General features: G+C 38.8%; 1 protein-coding gene across 3 annotated transcripts in view; it reads right to left on the minus strand.

The window, feature by feature from the left end:
- STAM2 (signal transducing adaptor molecule 2) overlaps positions 1–12656 on the minus strand; it is a 51855-nt gene extending 39199 nt beyond the window's left edge. For 2 of the 3 annotated variants that reach the window (XM_006935282.4, XM_003990764.5), the window contains exon 1: positions 12471–12656. In XM_006935282.4, the coding sequence (XP_006935344.1) occupies positions 12471–12510 (40 nt within the window). In that variant the 5' untranslated portion in view covers positions 12511–12656. The remainder of the gene's footprint in view (positions 1–12470) is intronic. The other variant, XM_006935283.4, reaches the window with a different exon arrangement.
- Positions 12657–23365: the final 10709 nt, after the last annotated feature.

A 23365-nucleotide genomic window follows, 5' to 3' on the forward strand; every position in this document is an offset into this window, starting at 1 on the left:
AACGATCCTCTAATAACATAATTACCTGACAGAAAAAACTCAAGACTCTTTAAAGGAAGGCAACATAACCTAGCCTCCTTGCAAAGAATAATCATAGTGAACAGCATAATATAAAAAAATACCAGTATACGAGAAAGTATCCCATAATCAAGATAAAAGTAATCAATAAAAAGAGATAATAACATAACTGAAATATCAGAAATAGCAAAAGAAAAAAGTACTTTAAAGCAGGTGTTACCAAGAACTTAAACCAAAGGCTGGTTGAGTGCTCAGCAGGGAAAAGGAAACTATAAAATTGAATTTGTGGAACTAAAAGGTACAATATCAACCAAAAAATTCACCAGATGGGCTTAAAAGCAGAATGGAGACCACAGAAACAGTGAATGTGAAGAAAAATCAATAGCAGTTATCAAATTTGAAGAATAAAAAAAATTTTTTTAACTGAATAGTCTCCATATATTGATTTTTTAAAACTTGCTATGTAACCAATTACTGCAAATTAGTAGTTTAAAACACCCATTATTAGTTCATAGTCGTACAGTTAAAATCTATGCAGCCTTGGCTAGGTTCTATGCTCAGAGTATTACAAGGCTTATTGTTGGTGTTTGATGTTACTTAGCTAAAACATGATAACTAGATTCATGCATATTGGAACTATGTAAAGTGAGGCCTACCTGTACATTAAAGAAAGCCAAGTTTAAATCTTTCCTCAAATGTGCATGAACTATCAAAACCTAGAAATAATCTAGGACAATATACATAATATATTCTCTAAATACAATGCTTTTTTATTAGACCAAATGTAATACCCAACCAGATGGAAATTAACAATGAGGCATATAAATAATTAAGACTGTAACAAAGCAATACAAAAACTTGTTATAAATAGGATATGACATATCAGTATCTTGGGACATAACTAAAGCAATGCTTAGAAGGTAGACAAAATTTGTTTTTTATGTATTAGTAAGAAAAAGACTAATTATTTTTATACCTTAAAATTGTAGTAGGAGAATAGGAGAAAACTGGAAAAAACTTTTTTTCAATAGCAAAAATAAACTGGAAAATGGAAAGTAAATGAATAGAATTCATTTTTGGTTTGTAACAGGAAACCACAGCTAACAGCTTTTACTAAAGATATAAACATGTTCTTTCTTTGGACCAATTCATTATGAACTTATTAATTACTGAAAATATAGTAGAGCCAATTCTTTCTAGTTTGTAAATAAATCATGGGGCACCTGGGTGGCTCAGTTAAGCATCCGACTCCATCTCAGCTCAGGTCATGATCTCATGGTTTGTGAGGTTGAGCCCTGAGTCAGGCTCTGTGTTGAGAGGCTACTTGGGATTCTCTCTCCCGCGTCTCTCTCTCTGCCCCTTCTCTGCTCGCACTCTCTCTCTCTCAAAATAAGTAAATAAACTTTAAAAAATAAAATAAATCATACATGTTTAATGATTAAAATAACAATATATACTTGTTATTAAGTTTCCAGACCACACAATTTTTGTGTAAATTTACACTAAAAATATTTAAATGTCCAAAGCCTCAACCTGACGTTTATAAATATTTCACCTCTTTCTCTGACTTCAATAACACCCATACTTAGCATTCTACAATACTTGGGTTTAACATACATTTTCTCATTTACTCCTCATTTAATGTCTTGATTTGTTTGGGTATATTTCATTGCTGTAAATCTTCAGTTTACTCTGGGGAAAGCAGTAATATAAATTTTACCTTAAAATACACTGTTCGTGGGGAGTGACTCCATCAGTTAAGCATCCCACTCGTGGTATCAGCTCAGGTCATGATCTCATGGTTCCTGAGATAGAGCCTGACATCAGGCTCCACATTAGGCTCTGTTCTGACAGCATGAAGCCTGCTGGGGATTCTCTCTCCCTCTCCATCCCTCTCTCTGCCCTTCCCCCACTTGCATGTGAGCGAACATGCTCACTCGCTCTCTCTCAAAATACATAAACATTTAAAAACATATACTGTTCATTATCTTCTAAAATGAAAACTTACCACTCTGAGTGCTGAATGATAGGTAATAATTTTTTTTAATGTTTATTATTTTTGAGAGAGAGAGACAGAGAACAAGCAGGGGAGGGGGAGAGAGAGAGAGAGGGAGACAGAGAGAGAGAGAGAGACAGAATCAGAAGCAGGCTCCATCCTGTAAGCTGTCAGCATAGAACCTGACGTAGGGCTCGAGCCCACAGCCTGTGAGATCAAGACCTGAGCTGAAGTTGGCCGCTTAACCCACTGAGCCACCTAGGCGCCCTGGTAATTTAATTAAGAAGTAACAGCTTCAAAACATTTTACATATACTAAACCAGTTACACTTCAATCCAACAAAGTAAGGATTCCCCATATTGTGGATGAGGAAACATACACAGAAAAGTAACACAAGATCACACAACTAGTAAGTAGTAAAACAGGGATTTCAATTTGGGAAGTCTAGCTCAGAGTATCCTCTCTAGTGTAAATATTAAACAAACTGCCTCTTGAGTGCAATTTTTGTTCAAAACTGCTAACGTAACTCTTCCCAACAAGTTAATTTTCGGTTTCCCTATATACGAATATTTTAAACGTACTGAATAGGACAAACACAAATTCAAGTCTTATTTATAAGGAAAGGATCATCCAGTATCATCTAATCTACAGCCACATCATCTAAAAATGCAATATATTCATAGCTTCTTGCTCTGGTAGAATACTTAGAAGAGTGACTGCCACTCTTTTGATTTCACGTGTTACCACTAACATTTTTGGGGGGGGACTAGGAAGAGTTAGGTGAGTTAGGCACGTAAGGAAGTTAGGGAGGGGGAAAACCACATCAAAATCACCTTTTACTGCCTTCTAATATTACAAACCATCTGTTAAAAAAGGCAAAAGGTCTGGGCGCCTGTGTGGCTCAGTTGGTTAAGCATGTGACTTAGGCTCAGGTCATGATTTCATAGCTCATGGGTTCGAGCCCATCATTGGGCTCTGGGCTGACAGCTGAGTCGGGACCCTGCTTCGGATCCTTTGTCTCCCTCTCTCTCTGCCCTTTCCCCACTCACACTCTGTCTCTCTCTCAAAACCAAATGAAACATTAAAAAAAAAAATTTTTTTTTAAAGGCAAAAGGTCTAAGACCAACCTTTATATTCCTGCAAGTTCACTTTCTGACTGGCTATTACTTCCAAGGTCCCATCTCTAACCTGTCAGATGAGACCCATGCCACCTCCCACCTCCACAAAATGGGCATGCTCATTTCCACAAACACACTTACATTAGGGAAAAAGGAAGAAAACAGAAAGGTAGTAAGCATAATTGTAATTGACCTATCAGGAAACCTCACGTGCAAGCTGGAAAAAAGGAAAAATGAGTCTCCGAAGTAGCCAAAACGTCATAAGCAGAGGAGAATCAAAAGCAGTTAGACTGGACAGGGGATCACATGACCTCTGCAAACTAAGGAAATCCTCATGCATACTCTGTATGCACCTGTGAAGTACACATATCACCCATTAAACACTTAAGACCTGTCTTCTATACACCCAGCTCTGAAACTACCTTACTAGCCTAAGGTCTCTAGGTAGGTCACCTCAGCTCAGACACAAATCTGAATCATGTTCTTATTTGTAAAATGGAAATTAAGATGGCTGCCATGCTTAAAAGAGGAGTTGTGAAAAGATAAGTAGATGAAACACTTAAACAGATACTTCAAAAAAGAGGCTATTCATTCATTCATTTTTTTAAGTAAGCTCTACATTCACCACGGGGCTTGAACTCACAACTCCAAGATCAGCAATCGTATGCTTCATCGACTGAGCCAGCCAGGTGCCCCTCAAATAAATATATTCAAAGGTGTCCAACATCAATAGTCTCAGATAAATGCATATTAATACAATAGTGAGGTAACACTAGAATGGCTAAAATTCTTAAAGTATACTACCAGTTACAAATTTCTGGCATGAAATTGAAGTCATATGAGCTAAAAATAAATAAATGGCATGCTTCAGAATACTATGTTATGTGGGGCACCTGGGTGGCTCAGTCAGTTGAGTGTCCGACTTTGGCTCAGATCATGCTCTCGTGGTTCCTGAGTTCAAGCCCCACATCGGGCTCACTGCTGTTAGCACAGAGCCTGCTTTGGATCCTCTGTCTCCCCTCTCTACCCTTCCCCAGCTTGTGTTCTCTCAAAACTAAACAAACAAACAAACATTAAAAAAAAAACAAAAACACTGATTTTCAGAGGACAATGTCTGATCTATGTCACACTGACCTTCTTACGTTCAATCCCTAAACTAAATACAAATAAATATTTATTCACTATCAAGTAAAGCAACAGAGCCTCATTAGGCAATAATGTTAAAAAAAAAAAAAAAAAAAAGTTCTTCCCCTTCCACCCTCAAGGGCATAGCACTACTAGGAAAACCAAAACATGTCTATGCTAGATTTAAGCAGAGTTTTTACAAAAGAATGTTAAGATAACTCATCCCATGATATATGAAAGCAAAAGAAGCTGGTCAGATTACAATAAAAAATCCCTTTTAGTTCAAATGAACTAAATTCTGAGCCACTACAATTATCATGTTGCATGTGAAAATTAATAAATGCTTCATAAAAGAATATTTACTGACCAGAGTCTGAGAGTTTTTAGATACAATAAAAATTTCACTAGCAAACAAGTTTTTTTCATCCTATATCATTACTATCATTTAAAAATTCTATTAAATAGGGATATTGCACATAAGACAAATTTTCAATTTTTCATTTCTCTTCATACTTTTATAAAAGACCTATTAAATACAACTTCTGAGGATGCACTGAAAGTCAGTCAGAACTGTAAGTACTTCATGGGATCTTCAGTTTTCAACATTCCTTAACCAGAGGAAACTAAAGAAAATCCTCTTTGAACGGAACAGTGATGGCTGATACAAGCAAGTCTCAATGGTAAAGAAATAGAAGTGTTTCACAGGGTGTTGTAGGAGAGGTGCTTATCCTTCAGACACCAGCAGATATACGCCCATTAAAAAAATATAACGTTAGGGGCGCCTGGGTGGCGCAGTCGGTTAAGCGTCTGACTTCAGCCAGGTCACGATCTCGCAGTCCTTGAGTTCGAGCCCCGCGTCAGGCTCTGGGCTGATGGCTCGGAGCCTGAAGCCTGTTTCCGATTCTGTGTCTCCCTCTCTCTCTGCCCCTCCCCCGTTCATGCTCTGTCTCTCTCTGTCCCAAAAATAAATAAACGTTGAAAAAAAAAATTTTTTTTTGAAAATAACGTTAAGGGTGGTCTAAAAGATGGGAGCAAAATTTATTACTCCAAAAGAAAACTGAAGGTGCCAATAAGCCAATGTGAAACTCAGCCCTAAAAAGGAAAGGATATGGGAAAAGGAGCAACATCAAAATGTCTCAGGTTTCTAGAAATATTCTCACCAATGGGGATTGACAAATATTGCTGATTGACAGATATCTGAAATAGAAGACCATAGGTAAAAACATTTTTAAAAACTTTGTAAAAGACAAAGTGAAAAACCAAAAGGAGTCAGGAGGGAAAAGGCTAGATCTGGGGATAAAGGCAACCAAGGAAGGAAAAAAATAAATTTGAAAAAAAATACATATCCTTAAGTTTTATTTTGATATTTAGGGGACAGATGCTCAGCATTATCAGTTGTCAAGTAACCAGACTTTGATATTCTATGCTACACACTATAAATAAGGTCTACTCTTTTAACACTCAAAACACCTTTACGTTTCTTTCATTTAAACAAAAAAAAAGTGGCGTCGAGACACATCCACCTAAGAACACTTCTATGGTATTATGTTGTATATTCATTCACTTGTAGAAAAATTATTCTCTTGCCCTCTTGCCTTACTTTCAAACTATAATCTAAGTAAGCTTAGAACTAAATATTATTGTAAGGAATAAAAACATCTATTTTTAATTACCAACATCATCAGTTCACATGAAACAAAAATTATAATGCCTTTTCTCTTAAATTCTAAGAGCATAAAAGAAATTTCCTTTTAGGATTTCACCACTCTGATCATAAAACCAAATGAAAGAACAAAGGCCAAAAACAGCAAAGACAGAGGAACTTGCCCGAGGCCACTGGCATTTCAATGTGGTATTGGTGCAGAATAGATAGAGAATAGTGTAGAAGGACAGGAAGCAGAGACACAGACTTCATAAAAGGAAATGTACTGTAAGGAGAGAGTGTTTCCAAAGTCATGGGGAAAGGACAAACAATGCAATAAGTAGTGATTAGACAACTGATTGTTGCCTACTATAGACTGATTATCCAAATTCCTCCTCAGATCCTATGCAAAGATCAAGTCCAGGTGGATTAAAGACCTAACTATGAAAATCAAAACTCTAAACTTTCAGAAAAAATATGAGAAGATCCTTATAATCTCAGGGTACAGAAGGCTTTCTTTTCTTTTTTTTAACATTATTTATTTTTGAGAGAGAAGGAGAAAGAGAGAGAAAGCAAGCAGGGGAGAAGCAAAAAGAGGGAGACAGAGGATCTGAAGCAGGCTCCGCGCTGTCAGCACAGAGCCCAATGCAGGGCTCGGACCCACGAACTGTGAGATCATGACCTGAGATGACGTTTCACGCTTAACTCACGGAGCCAGCCAGGTGCCCTGAGAAGGCTTTTTTCAAATAAGAAAAATGAGGGCACCTGGGTGGCTTAGTGTCAAACTTCGGCTCAGGTCATGATCTCACAGTTCCATGGGTTCAAGTCCCACTTGGGGCTCTGTGCTGACAGCTCAGAGCCTAGAACCTGTTTCAGATTCTGTGTCTCCCTCTCTCTCTGCCCCTCCCTCGTTTGTACTCTTTCTCTCTCTCTCTCTCTCTCAAAAATAAATAAACATTAAAATAAATTAACAATAAATTTAAAAAACAAGAAAAATGAAATCAGACAGTATCACTAAATTAAAACTTTGATTTTCAGGGCACCTGGGTGGCTCAGTTGGTTAAGCGTCCGACTTCAGCTCAGGTTATCATCTCGTAGTTAGTGAGTTCAAGCCCCACGTCAGGCTCTGTGCTGACAGCTCAGAGCCCAGAGCCTGCTTCAGATTCTGTGTCTCCCTCTCTCTCTGACCCTCTCATGCTCTGTCTCTCTCTGTCTCTCAATAATAAATAAACATTAAAAAATTTAAAAAAAAATTAAACTTAGATTTTCTTAATAAAAGACATCAGAAAATAAAACACAACAAATTGAGATATACACCTGCAACTGACATAACCAACAGAAGATTAGGAGAGAATGTACAAGGAACTCTAAACTCAGTAAGAAAAAATAACCCAACAGAAAAATAAGTAACAAGCAGATAATGTATAGAAAACAGAATAACCACGAAATAGATGAAAAGATGCTCAACTTTACTAACAATGAAGTTGAAATGAAATGAAAACACTGCCTACCCTATTTCACACCCATCAAATGGGAATAAATTTTAAAAAATATGGCAATACCCAGTGTTCGTAACGATGTGGAACAAGAACGAACTTCACTACCACTGCAGGTGGGAATAAAATCTCCCACAAGCACTTGGAAAGGCAGTTCTACACTAATATTTTGCAAGTTTTCACTATCTAAACTTTAATTAAGGCATTCCCCTTCAAGACACAATCCCTAGACAATCTCTCACTCATGTAAACAAGAAAACATGAGTAAGAGGCTTTACTGCACTGTTGTCTATAGGAAAAATGGAAAAAACTTCATGTCCATTAATAGGAGAATGAACAAATAATGTGGTACATTTGTACAGTGGAATATTACACAACTATTAAAATTAATGGAAGTAGAGCAATAAATATCAACAGAAATAATCGACAAAAATGCTGAGGTGCATTCACAAAATGCAAATAACAAAGAATGACACTTTTTATAAAGTTTACAAACAAATAAAATACATACAGTATATTTGTATGTATATTATATCATAAAACAGAGTTGTATCTTTTTGGAGTGTTTAACTCTGAGAAGGAAGGAAAAAGAATTGGATCAGGTCGCTACTAAATACACCAGAGAAATTAAACTCTATCAGGAATTTTTCTTAAAAAAAAAAGTGTATAAAATATTAGGCTGGACAGAATTGGCTGATAGGAAAAGGACTTTATGTCATAACCTATACTTTATGTTAAAATACATTAATTAAAATTTATAACTATCTGAAAGCTTAACACTGTAAGCAAAATACAGAATGAAATTGGCTGTTAAAGCTACCATTCTCATCCATAAGCAAAAAAAAAAAAATTTTTTTTGTAAGTTTTTGTAAGTTTTTTTGTAAGTTTTTGCAAAGATCACAGCAACCTCATTGTGTTCAAGCAAGTATGTTAATAAGTATGTAAATGTTATAAATTTGAACATATTAAGTAAATTGTATTATAGGAATACTATCCATTTTTTATGTAAACATTTTTTTTAAATTTTTTAATGTTTGTTTATTTTTAAGAGAGAGAGAGAGAGACAGAGCGTGAGCAGGGGAGGGTCAGAGAGAGGGAGACACAAAATCTGAAGCAGGCTACAGGCTCTGAGCTATCAGCACAGAGCCCAACGCTGGGCTCGAAATCGCACACTGTGAGATCAGGTGAAGTCGGAAGCTTAACAGACTGACCCACCCAGGCGACCCTCTTTTTTTTTTTTTTAAAGTAAGCTCTATGCCCAACCTGGGGCTTGAACTCAGGACCCCCAGATAAAGAGTTGCATGCTCCACCCAGTGAGCCAGCCAGATGCCCCTATAAGCATTTCTTATAAAACGTCACTGGAGAAGATTCCATGACCGAAAGCCCAAGTTACCTCATGGTCAAGCTCGTCTAACACAAATGAAAAGAAACAGCAATATGTGCATTCAAATGTCACTTAAAAAAGTCTACTTTTAAGACGAAAGTTCGCCCTTCAATGCACTGTGTCAGAAGCATTTTACAGAGGTAGAATTTGAGCTCAGCTTTGTGAGACACAAGTTAGTGTATCTGTAAGGGAGGCAATACCAAGGTTGTTGAAAAAAGAAAAAGGTGGGGTGCTGGGTGGCTCAGTCGGTTAAGCGTCCGACTTCGGCTCAGGTCATGATCTCACGGTCTGTGAGTTCAAGCCCCACGTCGGGCTCTGTGCTGACAGCTCAGAGCCTGGAGTCTGCTTCGGATTCTGTGTCTCCCTCTCTCTCTGCCCCTCCCTCCCTCCCTCCCTCTCTCTCTTTCTCTCTCTCTCTCAAAAGTAAAGATAAAAAAAAGAAAAGAAAAAGGCTATCACTGAATAGTAAATGGTACAAAGGCAAAGAATGGCAAAAAAAAAAAAAAAAAAAGAAAAAGAAAAAAAGAAAAAGGTTGTCTGGCTTGAGTATCAAGAAAAAGATGTCCGAGTAAGAACCAGACGTGGAGAGTAGAACAGACGTCCTGACTTGGGAAGCAATGTAGGGAAACTGAGAAAATTGGTACAAAATATAAGGAAATGACATCTTCCTTTTTAACACTAACCACTCAATCCTCCTACTGTGGCTCTGTCCCTCATGTTTCACTCTCCCCTTGGAATTCCCTCACAATGGCTGCCCCAACCAGGCTCCACCTCAAGAACGCTTACGCACCTTGGGGGTGACTGAGGATGGTGGCATGTGTGTGGATATATTTTTTTCTTCAGCCCAGCTTCAAAGGAATTTTATGGGACAAAAAATAAATGCAGATTTGAAGAAATCCAATAAAATATTTAAAGATCTCTAATGCCATGACAGCTAACATACCCTTCAGGGTTTATAGGATCTGACTCCAAGAAAAAAATAGGAACCTGCCAAAGATCCTTACTTCCTAGGCTTTGGCCTGCTTCCATCTGACAAGTCATTTACCATCAACAACTTATGAATGCCTTCGTAGACATTCTGACCCACTACAGCTTTTTCTCAAGGTCTGAGGAAAGAATTTCCTCCCCACATGAATAATGTTAGAAAGAATTCTCAACCTCCAGTGAAACTGCACCTACAAAAGGAATGTAGTTTCATCTCTAAAAACCCTTAATTATAAAATGACCATATACAATTCTGCAGGCAGAATTGCTGTCAGGAAAGGAGTGGGGGAGAGAGAGAATAATGTCAACACCTTTACAGAGAAAGCATGTGCCTGAAAAGTCCTTGCTGTCTCTTCAGGGAAGTTGACTTTTAAAGAAAAAAGGAATGTAAAGCATCTTGTGTATTTCTAGCACTGTATTTATCACATTATATGACAATTATCTTTTTATATGTGTATGTATCCTCCATTAGACTGAGAGTTCCTCGAGGGCAGGGATTTTTGTGTCCCCAGAACTTAACACAAATCTGAAACACAGTAATCACTCAATGCCTGTGTGCTGAATGAAAAGTGAACCAAAGGGGGCGCCTGGGTGGCGCAGTCGGTTAAGCGTCCGACTTCAGCCAGGTCACGATCTCGTGGTCCGTGAGTTCGAGCCCCGCGTCAGGCTCTGGGCTGATGGCTCAGCGCCTGGAGCCTGTTTCCGATTCTGTGTCTCCCTCTCTCTCTGCCCCTCCCCCGTTCATGCTCTGTCTCTCTCTGTCCCAAAAATAAATAAACGTTGAAAAAAAATTTTTTTTAAAAAAAGAAAAGTGAACAAAAGAATGACAAAGAAAATAAATATGAACAAAAGAATGACAAAAAAATCTGACTGAATCACAAAGGGTAAGTGAAAAGGCAATGACACTGCAAAGGAACATATTCCTGTAGACATTTTAAATTAAATAGTAACTTTCTTATATTACTTAACTATTTCAAATTTAAAAGAGATTTAAGTTCTGAAAAATATGATATATAACTTTTCTTCTGTGATACAGAGTTAAGGGCAATTTAAACTCCTTCCTATCTCATTCCACTTTTTCTTCTAATTCCATTCATTTGTCTAACAGAAGTTACCGGTGGGCCTTGATCAAACTTGCTTTTACTATCAAACTGACTTTTGGGCAGTGACTTCAATCATACTTAAACTAACAAGGACTTGAAGCTCTGGTTGGTGGCACTGCCCATGAAACGCTCTCTACACAGCAGTGGTTTTTGTTTGAACAGCAGTGCCTCTTTTACTACAGGGGCATTAAACTGTGATCCACTAAGACATTCAGGGACATCCAAGAGTCACTGAGGGGAAGGGTTAGGAAGGCAAAACAGGCAGAGCAACTCCGCCCACTTCTACCAGTTTTCAAACAGAAAACAATAGGCTTCCGGGAAAGATTGCCCTTGAAGAAAGAGTTCTACAGATTTTCAAGTCAGAAAATAATTTGTCTTATTCTATTTTGACTTGTTTGATTTCACTAAGACAAAACGAAAGTCTTCAAATCAGCAATAAAAAGGAGAGGTCTCACTGGAACAACAGAAGACGTCCTTAGGTGTTCCTAAAAGCAGAGCCTGTGAGCCTCGACCTGATGCTTCCTAGATTTATGCCAGTCATCTGTGTTAATCCACCAAGAAAAAAGCTGAAAGAAATTATGGAAATACATATTTGAAGACTATATAAGGGTCAAAAGATAATCATAAATTTTTTAGGTCTCTAGGAATAGAAGAAGGTTCTAACATACATTGTATCTGACTTTTGAACATGTTTTTGGAATCACATAACACACCAAAATAGGGCACTTTCTATTAAGTCTACTCATCATTAGAAAAATGTAACTGAAAAGGTGGCTCACCGCTTTGATGTGCTGCATTCTATGTGACCGGCAATTTTCAGCCATGGGTTTTTCCATTCCACTAAGTCCTAAAACTCTACCTAGGGTTCTGTTAACTCCTGCTACAGAAATGTGTACGTGGCCAGTTTATTTTACTGTTTTTCTCATTCCACAATCACTAAAGACAGCAGCAGCACTCTTACAACTCCAACAAATAAAATAGTAGTTGTTCTGATCTGTTTTGACATTCTAGGGTTTTCCTTTTCATACCCTAAGACACAGCATCTCGTAGCACTTGCGCCGTCTATGGATAGAGAGTACCACTCCCAAGCATTGTAAATAAATCCCGAAGCTATGCTATCAGAGCTTGGATGCGTTTGTATATGAGGGAAGTGAAATGGGTTTCTCCTATTGAACGGAGGCAAGTCGAGGTCCCTAGTGCTGCGCTGCCTCAGACAGCTGGGTCTGTCCACCGCTGCACCATCTCAAAGCCGGGGGTGAGGGGTGGGGGGAACGGTAATGAACCAACTATAGAGGGAGCAGGAAGTTTGTATCATAAACTCCGCAATTGCTTAATTAGTCCAGTCCCCTGCGAGCCACAGGCTCTTCCCTATTCCTGCGATTGGCAAAGGGAAATAACCTCTTTTTCAGGGTGTCCAATCTCAGGTAAGAGGTACTCTCCAGGCTGCCAGCGTCGCGCCAAGGTAGCCCCACTGAAACGTCCCCGCGACTAGGCAGCGGCGCCGCCCCCTTCTCTCCCTTTGCTTGGCTTTCCAGTCCTCGGAGTCGCCACCGCCCACTTTCTAGCACGACAAACAGCGTCCTGTGCGCGGGCCCAGCACTTACCCACGTCTTGCTCGAAGGGGTTTGCAGTGAACAGAGACATCTTGCCGGTGCCCGAGCCCTAAACGCTGTGGTCTGGCCGAGGCTCGGCGGCTGCTCCGAGCTGGGTGACCCGCGGCTGCCGCTTCCTAGACGGCTCCGCTCCGACCGCGTCCTCGCACTTCCGCCACCGCCACTGTCCGGCCCCCGCCTGACAGGCCAGCTGCCGATTCGCACTCCACCCCCTCGCTCCGGCCTAACTCCCCTCCCGGAACGAGGTCCCGCCGGCGCGGGGATTCTTTCAGCGCACCTGTCGCCTCCGCCTCTCAGGAAGAGGCAGCAGCCCTGTCCCAGACTTTCGCGGGGGGTCAGGCGGCCGCCGCGGCCACCTTTCCATCGCTAGGACCCCGGCAAGCCACGGAGCAGGGGACCTTCGGGGCCGGAAGTTGTCGCGCCTAGAACTGGGCAACCCTAGAGGCCCGGAAGCCGCTGTGCGTGCGGCGACACCCGGAGGGCCGCGGTGTTGCCGGATTTTCCGCCTTTGGAGTCTCTAGTTCTCGCTAATTTAATTCGTTCCTAAGCTGCAGCCTAGTCCCTCGAGGGCGGACCAGTGGCTGCGTTCGCGTCACAGTCCCGTTGCCCTGGAAATGGATGGAGCCTCCGCGCCTAACCCCTGCTGGAATAACCCTCCTGGAAATCGGTGGTGGACCTATGGCTCTGTGGGGGACTCCCTAACTTTTCGCTTTCCATCGTGTTCTCTGAACACGTGATCACACTGCTTGACTCTGGGAATCCAAAGACGAATGAGGCACACACTCCCTGTTTTCAAGTTGCGGACAGTTTTGTAGGGCCAGTGTATAGCTTACACAAGACCGTATATTATGATCCTAATAGAGGGGTCACAAACTCAAATATCCATAGGAGCCAGCCAGATACTTAGATGAATGTAAAAGTGCAAGCATGCTTCCCAACCACATACTCCCTATCCCTCGTACCCCTGCTTTCTTTCTCTGTAGCATTTATCACTTTCTAATAATTTACGTAATTACTATGTTTTCTGTCTCTCCTCTTTAGAATACAAACCCCTTACCAGTTTTGTTGACTGCATTATCCCCAGCATCCAATACAGTGTCTGGCAAGTAACGGGTGCTCAATAAGTACTTTTCGAATGTAATTGTGACTATCCAACTGAACAGTACATATCTAAAGATGGCAGCTGCTAGTGAACTTTAGCATTTGTTGCAGTGTGGGCCCCACTAGAACGTAAATGATTTTAAAATGTTTAGAATTACTTTCACATTTTAACAATGGGTCAAACAAAACCATTTTACAACCTTTAGTATAAAGAAGATGTATAGAAGAGTGAACCCTTGCACATGGAATACTTCAGAACATTGGTTGCATATACTATAAAGATAGGTGCACAAATAAACATTTGTGCTGGTTTTCAAAAACTGAACTTAGGATATTAAAGATATGTTTGGAGACTTTGTAGATGGATTTGTCTAGGATTAAGACTTAGTGTTGGAAGGGAAAACTAGGTAAAGAGGAAATAGATTCGTAAGAGCCTTAAGCTAAGATTTTAATTTTAGCATATAAGGCACTAAATACTCATTTAAAGATTTTGAGCAGCAGAGTAACATGCGAAAGAGAGTTCCTGGATAGTAATCTGACATCAGCATGCATGATGTATTTAAAGAAGCAGACCCTGGCAGAACAGTTTCGGAGGCTATGGCAGCACTTGAAAGCCATTAGAAGAGGTACTGTTGAGGAGCTGGTGTTGAGACAGGAAGGAGCACAGGGCTGAGGATTAGCAGTGGAAAGCATTAACATTTTAAAGACAGTCCTCTGTATCTTTAAGAGCAAGCATACCCAAGAATCTATAGGTATTTATCTTTCTCTGGGTGTCCTCAGTCTCTTCGTGAGTTCCTCCAATTAACAAATTTCCAAATGGTCACTAAGAGCCAGACTCTGTGTTAGAAACGAGAGGATACAAAGATTGTCTGTTGCTACTTCACCTAATGAAGTTATTGAGGAATTAAAAGATATGTTAGTGACTGCTCACAAATTCTGGTGTGCAAAGAAATGCAACTTTTTCATTTTTCTATAATGCAACCTCTTTTGAGGCCCCTAACAGGGGCTCCCTGATAACAGAAAATGATCTTATCAATTTCAGTTCAATTCAGTTCTTTAGTTTTCTTGGTTATTTTGGGTTTACGCTCAACAAATATATAATATCCTGACCTCAGACCACTTTCCCTGAGCATATACCAAGATCCATCCCCAGCCATGTGTGTTCTTCCAGTTCTGCCAGTAAATGTTTGGTGAAGAATCCTTTTTCTTTCAAAACAGGGACAGTGCTTCCCCAGTAAGACCATAATGAGAGCTGACCCTAGTTACTGGTCTAGAAACACTGGAGATGGTTGTGGCAAATCTCAAAAAGGGAATCTAACATCTTGGAAGGCATCTTCATAAGGTGAGACTTCTGTGTGGTCTTCAAAACGAGGTCACTATTCTGTAGCAAGGGTGAGTGTCCCTAGTCCAGAGGACTAAGGTTAATCTATCCACTAAAAGTTCTCAAGAGTATCCACCCAGGTATCTCCATCCTAGGTCTTAGGGTGTCAGGGTCTCAGTCTTCTCCCTTCGGAGCCCTGACTTTAATTTAGGAAATATGCGGTGGGTTTCTGAATTCAACCTTCTAAATTCTGCAACTCTCAGAGTCAGGTCCTGAGTTTAATTTTTTTTTTTTAAACTATCATCTGTCCCTCTGGCTATAGTAAATAAAGCACTCTCATCCCCCCTCCTCATTTTTTTCTTTGTGTTTCAGTTGGATAATCTCTCCCTCTTTCTCTGATGAATGGTATATTCTTTCCCATGAATTTCCAAAGCATTTTGTTTGTGTTATTTTTTTAAATAATTTTTTTTATTTTGGAATAATTTTAAATTTACAAAAAAGTTACAAAGATAGTATAGAGAGTTCTCATTTACCCCTCATCCTGTTTCTCCTATTGTTAAGATCTTATGGTTCCATGATACGTTTGTCAAAACTAAGAAACCAACGTTGGCTCATTGCCATTAACTAAACTCCAAACTTTATTTGTACTTTACCAGTGCTTACATTAATGTCCTCTTTTTTTCCCCAAGTATGTCAGGGTTCCCCAAGACCATCCCAATTTCAAAGACTTGCCAGGACTCAAGAGTCAACATGTAGTCATCCTCATGACAATGATTTATTACAGTGAAAGGATTAAAAAACAAAATCAGCAAAGAGAAATGGTACATGGGGTGAAGCTCATTGCAGATTCAATGCCTAGGATTTTTATTAGGGCTAGTCACACAGGCACCCTCTAGCTAACATGCACCCAAATTTCTAGACTCTCAGAAGGAAAGCAGGTGTTCTGCATAAACCGTGTTGGTTCTATAGTTTAGGTGCCATGAGTCATTCTTATAAGGGAATTGTGGGAGTTCTCCCAAAAATCTAAGCTCCCAGACACTAGTCAAGGACCAACCTTGCAAGCAGGCCTTTTATAAGGATAGCAATCTCAAGACTGCAATATTATCTCTTTTCTGCATACCAAGGTACCACATATCATTTAGTGGCCATGCCTCCCTAGTTGTCTCTGGTTTGTGGCAATTTATTAGTCTTGTTTTTCATGACCTTGATAGCCTTGAGGAGTGCTGATCAGATATCCTGCAGAGTGTCCCCGAATTGAAGTTTGTCTCATGTCTTTTTTGTGCTTAAATAGGCATTACAGGGTTTTGGAAAGAATACCTCTGAGGTGAGGTATCCTCATCACATTATTGTAGGGGGTACATGATGTCCACATGATTTCTGGTGATGGTAACTGTTCAGCACTTGGTAAATGTACCAGCTGCCAAGTTCTTCCGCTTTATAGTTAATAGTTTTCTCTTTCCATACTCTATTCTTAGGAAGCAGGTTACTGATGGGGTACTGGGTGGCTCAGTCGGTTAAGCATTCGACTTCGGCTCATGTCATAATCTTGCAGTTCATGAGTTGAAGCCCCACATCCAAGCCTTGCCCAGGGCTCTGTGCTGACAGCTCAGAGCCTGGAGCCTGCTTCCGATTCTGTGTCTCCCTTTCTCTCTCTCTCTCTCTCTCTCTCTCTCTCAAAAATAAATAAACCTTAAAAAACATTTTTTAAATTTAAATTTAAAGGAAGCAGTTTACTGAGTCTAGCCCATCCTTAAAGGGAAGAGAGGGAATTAAGCTTTACTTTCTATAAAGGTGAATATCTAAATATATTATTAGAATTCTCCTGTAAGGAAAATTGGTCTCTTTTCTCCTATATATGTATTTATTAAATTGTTTAATTATGTCCAGGATGAACTCATGTATTTTATAGTTTGAGTTGAAATCCAATAATATGTTTTGTTATTATTGTTGCTGTCTTGTTTGGTTTTGCTCAAATTGTTCCAGCTTTGGTCACTGGGGGCTCTTTTTTTTTTTTAATGTTTTTTTTTTTTTAACGTTTATTTATTTTTGAGACAGAGAGAGACAGAGCATGAACGGGGGAGGGGCAGAGAGAGAGGGAGACACAGAACCGAAGGCAGGCTCCAGGCTCTGAGCCATCAGCCCAGAGCCCGATGCGGGGCTCGAACTCACGGTCCACGAGATCGTGACCTGAGCTGAAGTCGGACGCTCAACCGACTGAGCCACCCAGGTGCCCCACTGGGGGCTCTTCTAAATGACTTCTAAGTCCCCCCCTTTTTTTTTTGAGAATTTCTTTACTTTCTGGTACTACAATGCTTCAGGCTCATCTAGTATTTTCTCTGCCTCAGTCTTAGATGCAACCATTTCTCAAAGGAACCCAGCTTCTGAAAGTCTCTTTAAAGGCTGCCATAGATGATTTCTAGCCTTTATGATATGCTTTGAGTAGATAGCTGGCTAACCTGAGCTTGTCATTTCCTGCAGCACATTAATAGCAATTAATAATAATCAACCAACTCCACAGTACTTATAATTGTCTTCATCTTTCTCAACTGCTAGTTAGAGCTATTATAAAACCAGTGCATGCCCTTCACCTATGCTTAACCCCAATTTACCATGGTCTTAGTAATTGTGATGGTACAGAGATATTTCTCAAATTTGGCATCCATCAGAACCAGCTGGTGGGGGTTGTTAAAAACACAAATTACTGGACCCTACCTCATAGTTTCTGATTTAGTAAGTCTTTTGTGGAGCACAACCTAACCCCTAAGCAGACAAATATAAAACCCTCCTGCTACAGACCTATTTTCTTCAGTTTCTTTTACTTAGCATATCATGTCTGGCTTTCAGCCAATAATTACAAGGTGTACTGAAAGACAAAACCAACACAAAACAGTAGAAAGAGCAAGCATTAGAACCAGACTCAGACATGGCAGGGATGTTAGACATTTCTTAAACTCACAGATTCTTCAGCCATGTCCAGGCTATTGATGACCCCATTAAAAACATTATTTTCTGTACAGTATTTTCGATATTTAGTATTTCCTTTTGATTCTTTCTTCGGGTTTCTGTTTCTTTGCTAATATTACCCATCTGTTCTTTTTTTAAATTATATTAGTTTTAGGTGTACAACACGGTGATTTGACAATTACATTTGACCTTTGAATAACATGGGGCTCAGGGGTGCTGACACGCTGCAGAGTCAAAAGTCCACATATAACTTTTGACTCCCTAAAAACTTAACTACTAATTGCATTCTGTTGACCAAGGCCTTACCAATAACATAAACAGTTGATTAACATATCTGGTATTTTATATATACATTATGTGTTGTATTCTTACAATAAAACCAGAGAAAAGAAAATACTATTAATAAAATCATAAAGAAAAGAAAATATCTTTACACTTCTGTACTGTAAAAAAAATCTGCATGTAAGCGGACCCATGCAGTTCAACTCATGTTGTTCAAGGGTCAACTATATATCCATTACAAAATGCTCACCACTGTTAAGTGTAGTTACCATCTGATTTACCCATCTGCTCTTGCATGACAACTCAGAGCCTGGAGCCTGCTCCATTAGCACCTTTACATATTAATATAGTTAATTTAAATCCTGGTATGATAATTCTAATATCTCTGCCATATCTGGGTTTAGTTCTTTTAAAAAAAAGTATTTATCTTGGGGGGGTGGGAGGGGCAGAGAAAGAGAAGAAAGAGAGAATACCAAGCAGTCTCCACACCATTATGTGGAGCCCGATGCAGGGCTCAATCTCGGGAACTGTGAGATCATGACCTGAACCAAAATCAAGAGTCAGACACTTAACCCACTGAGCCACTCAGGTGCCCCTGAGTTTAGTTCTGATGCCTATTTATCTGGTTAAGGGTTAGGCTGTGTTTATTGTTTGCTGTAACTGTAGGTTTCAGAGACTAACTTTCTTCTGATGTGCTTGTTTTTGTCTCCCCTGTTGTCTTTGGGTTGGTTCCTGAGAGACTTTTTTAAAGCATTTATTTAAGTGTAATTGACATACATTATATTGGTTTCAGGTATACAACATAATTATTCAAATTTGTGTACATTGCAAAATAATCACCACAATAAATCTAATTAACATCTGTCAGCATACAAAGTTACATATTTTTTCTTGTGATGAGAAATATTTTGAGATTTACTTTTTTTGCAGTTTTTAAATTTACAATACAATATTATTGATTATAGTCATCGTGCCATATATAAATATATATATCCATGACTTACTTATTTTATAACTGAAATTTTATACCTCTTGATCCCTTTCACCTATTCTGCGTGACCCCTACAACTATCAATTTTCCTTTTTTTTTAGAGTAATATTTGATTTTAATTTTTATTTATTTTTCTTTTTTCCCCTTTTTTTTAAATTTAGATTTTAGTTAGTTAACATACAGTGTAATATTGGTTTTGGGAATAGAATTCAGTGATTCATCAGTTACATACACTACCCAGGGCTCATCACAAGTGCCCTACTTAGTACCCATCACCCATCTAGCCCATCTCCCACCCACTTCCCTCCATTAACTCATAGTTTGTTCTTTATCATTAAGATAAAGATTGTGTTGTTTCCCTTTCTTCTCTTTTTTCCCCACCTTCCCATATGTTCATCTGTTTTGTTTCTTAAAGTCCATATATGAGTGAAATCATATGGTATTTGTCTTTCTCTGATTGACTTATTTTGCTTAGCATAATACATTCTAGCTTGATCTAGTTCTGTGAAAAATGCTATTGGTATTTTGATGGGGATTGTATTAAATGTGTAGATTGTTTTGGTTAGTATAGACATTTTAATAATATTTGTTCTTCCAATCTATGAGCATGGAATGTCTTACCATTTCTTTGTGTCACCTTCAATTTCTTTCATTGTTGTTTTATAGTTTTCAGAGTACAGATCTTTCACCTCTTTGGTTAAGTTTTTTCCCATGTGTTTTACTATTTTTGTTACAATTGTAAATGGGATTTTTTAAATTAATTTTACTTTCTGTAAAATTTACATTTCTATACACTTTAGAATGTATAGAAATTTCTATACACTTTAGAATGTATAGAAATTACATTTCTATACACTTTATTATCAGTGTATAGAAATGAAATATATTCCTCAACAGAGATACTGTGTCCTACAACTTTACTGAATTGATTTATCAGTTCTAGTAGTGTTTTCATGGAGTCTTTAGGGTTTTCCATATATAGTATCATGTTATCTGTGAAGAGTGGAAGTTTTACTTCTTTCTTAACAATTTGAATGTCTTTTTTGTTTGTTTGTTTGCTGTGCCTAGGACTTCCAGTACTGTGGTGAATAAGAGTGAGTAAACATGGTAAGAGTGAACATCCTGTCTTGTTCCTGACCGTCGGGGCAAGCTCTCAGTTTTTCCTCATTGAATATGATGTTCAGTGTGAGTTTTTCATATATGGCCTTTATTATGGCCTCTACACCTACTTGGTTGAGGTGGGTTTTTTTGTTGTTTTGTTTTGTTTTGTTTTGTTTTGTTTTGTTTTGTTTTGTTTTGTTTTTAGTAAGCCCTACTGCCCAATGTGGGGGTTAAAATCATGACACTTAAGATCAAGGGTCATATGCTCTACCATCTGAGCCAGCCAGGTGCCCCTTGTTGAGGGTTTTATTTTTTTTAATCATGAATAGATGTTGTACCTTGTTAAGTGTTTTTTCTGCATCTATTGAAATGATCATATGCTTTTTATCTTTTCTCTTATTGATTAGATGTATCACATTGATTGATTTGTGATTGTTGAACCAACTTTACATCCTTGAATAAATCCCATTTGATATGGTGAATGATTTTTAATGTATTGTTGGGTTAGGTTTGCTAGTGTTTTTTTGAGGATTTTTGCATCTGTGTTCATCAGAGTATCGGCCTATAGTTCTCCTTATTTGTGGTGTCTTTATCTGGTTTTGATATCAGGGTAATGCTGGCCTTATAGAATGAATTTGGAAGATTTCCTTCCTCTTGTATTTTTTGGAATAGTTTGAAAACCATAGGTATTAACTCTTCTTTAAATGTTTGGTATAATTCACCTGTTAAGCCATATGGTCCTGGACTTTTGTTTGTTGGAAGTTGTTTGATTGCTGATTCAATTTCATTGCTGGCAATCAGTCTGTTCAAATTTTCTATTTCTTCCTCATTCACTTTTTTTTATAACGTTTATTCATTTTTGAGAGACAGAAAGGGACAGAGCATGAGTGGGGGAGGGGCAAAGAGAGAGAGGGAGTCACAGCATCCAAAGCAGGCTCCAGGCTCAGAGCTCAGAGCTGTCAGCAGAGCTGACAGAGCTGCAGGTGTCTTTAGCTGCAACCCACGAACCGCGAGATCATGACCTCAGCCAAAGTCGGGCGCTTAACCGACTGAGCCACCCAGGCGCCCCCTTCCTGATTCACTTTTGGGAGGTTATATGTTTCTGGGAATGTATCCATTTCTTCTAGGTTCTCCAATATGTTGGCATTTAATTTTTCATGATATTCTCCTATAATCCTTTGTATTTCTGTGGTATCAGTTGTTATTTCTCCCCTTTCATTTCTAATTTTGTTTATTTGAGTCCTCTCTTCTTTCTCTCTCCCCCTCAATTAGTCTGGCTAGAGGTTTATCAGTTTTGTTGATCTTTTCAGAGAACCAGTTCCTGGTTTTATTTATCTGTTCTATTGCTTTCTTAGTTTCTACTTCGTTTATATCTGCTCTAATCTTTATTATTTCCTTCCTTCCGCTGGTTTTGGGTTTTGTTTATTTTTCTTTTTCTAGCTCCTTTACATGTAAGGTTAGGTTGTTTATTTGAGACTTTTCATGCTTTTTTTTAATGTTTATTTATTTTTGAGAGAGACAGAGACAGAATGCGAGTGGGTTAGGGGCAGAGAGAGAGGGAGACACAGAATCCGAAGCAGGCTCCAGGCTCTGAGCTGTCAGCACAGAGCCTGACACGGGGCTCAAACTCACGAGCTATGAGATCATGACCTGAGCTGAACCTGGCATTTGACCGACTGAGCCACGCAGGTGCCCCAGAGACTTTTCATGCTTCTTAATGTAGGCCTGTATTTCCATAAACTTTCCTCTTAAAACCACTTTTGCTGCATCCCAAAGATTTTGGACTGTTGTATTTTCATTTTCATTTGTTTCAATGTAATTTTTTATTTATTGGTTGACCTCTTCATTGTTTAGTAGCATGTTATTCGACCTCCATGTATTTGTGCTCTTTCTAGTTTTTTTTCTTGTGGTTGATTTCTAATTGTATATTGTTGTGGTTAGAAATGATGAATGGTAGGACTTAGATCTTTTGAATTTGTTTAAGACTTGTTTTGTGGCCTAATAGGCCATCTACTCTAGAGAATGTTCCATGTGCACTTGAAAAGAATGTGTATTCTGCTGTTTTAGGATAGAATGTTCTAAATATATCTGTTAAGTCCATCTGGTCTTGTGTGTCATTCAAAGCCACTGTTTCCTTGTTGATTTTCTGTTTGGATGACGTCCCTATTGATGTAAATGGGGTGTTAAAGTCCCCTGCTGTTATTGTATTACTATTGATTAGTTCCTTTATGTTTGTTATTAGCTGCTTTATGTATTTGGGTGCTTGCAGGTTGAGTGCATAAATATTTACTGTTTTTATTTCTTGTTTTTGGATTGTCCTCTTTATTATTATATGGTGTCCTTTTTTATGTCGTGTTACAGTCTTTGTTTTATATTTTGTCTGGAGACTCTTAATGATAGAGAACAAACTGAGGGTTGCTGGAGGTGGGGGGCAGGTAAGAGATGGGCTAGATGGGCGATGGATAATAAGGAGGGCACTTGTGATTAGCACTGGGAGTTAGATGTGAGTGACGAATCACTAAATTTTACTCCTGAAACTAATATTACACTATATGTTAACTAACTAGAATTTAAATAAAAACTTGAAACAAAAAATAAAGTCTATATTTCCGAGGTGAGTTTTGCTAACCTAGCTTTCTTTTGACATCCATTTACATGATAAATCTTTCTCTATCCTCTTAATTTCAATCTGCAGGTGTCTTTAGGTCTGAAATGAGTCTCTTGTAGGCAACATATAGATGGGTCTTATTTTTTTAATCCACACAGTGGATTAACAGCTTCTAAGCTCCATAGAAATCTTTTTCTCCCTCTCTCCTAGCACAGGCACCACAGTATTTTGGACGAATGTACTGGAAACCCTGGAGTAAGCGCTAACTCCACTATTCTTTCTAAATTTTTCACTTATTTTTTCAAAACTTTTTGCTGTTCCCGTCCCCCTTTCTCCTTGCCATTGCTTCCATTATATCCCAGGCCATTGTTTCCTCCATGTCTTACAATTCTTCCTGTTGAAAAAGGGTGCCAAATGTAGGGAATACAAAGAGGCTGAGATCAACTTTATGCTTTGTTAACCAAGTCACAAGCCCATAAGGCTGCATGTCTCTCAGAAAGGTCTTTTCTCTTCTAAAG

The sequence above is a fragment of the Felis catus genome, chromosome C1, assembly GCF_018350175.1.
Source record: "Felis catus isolate Fca126 chromosome C1, F.catus_Fca126_mat1.0, whole genome shotgun sequence".
NCBI lineage: Eukaryota > Metazoa > Chordata > Mammalia > Carnivora > Felidae > Felis > Felis catus.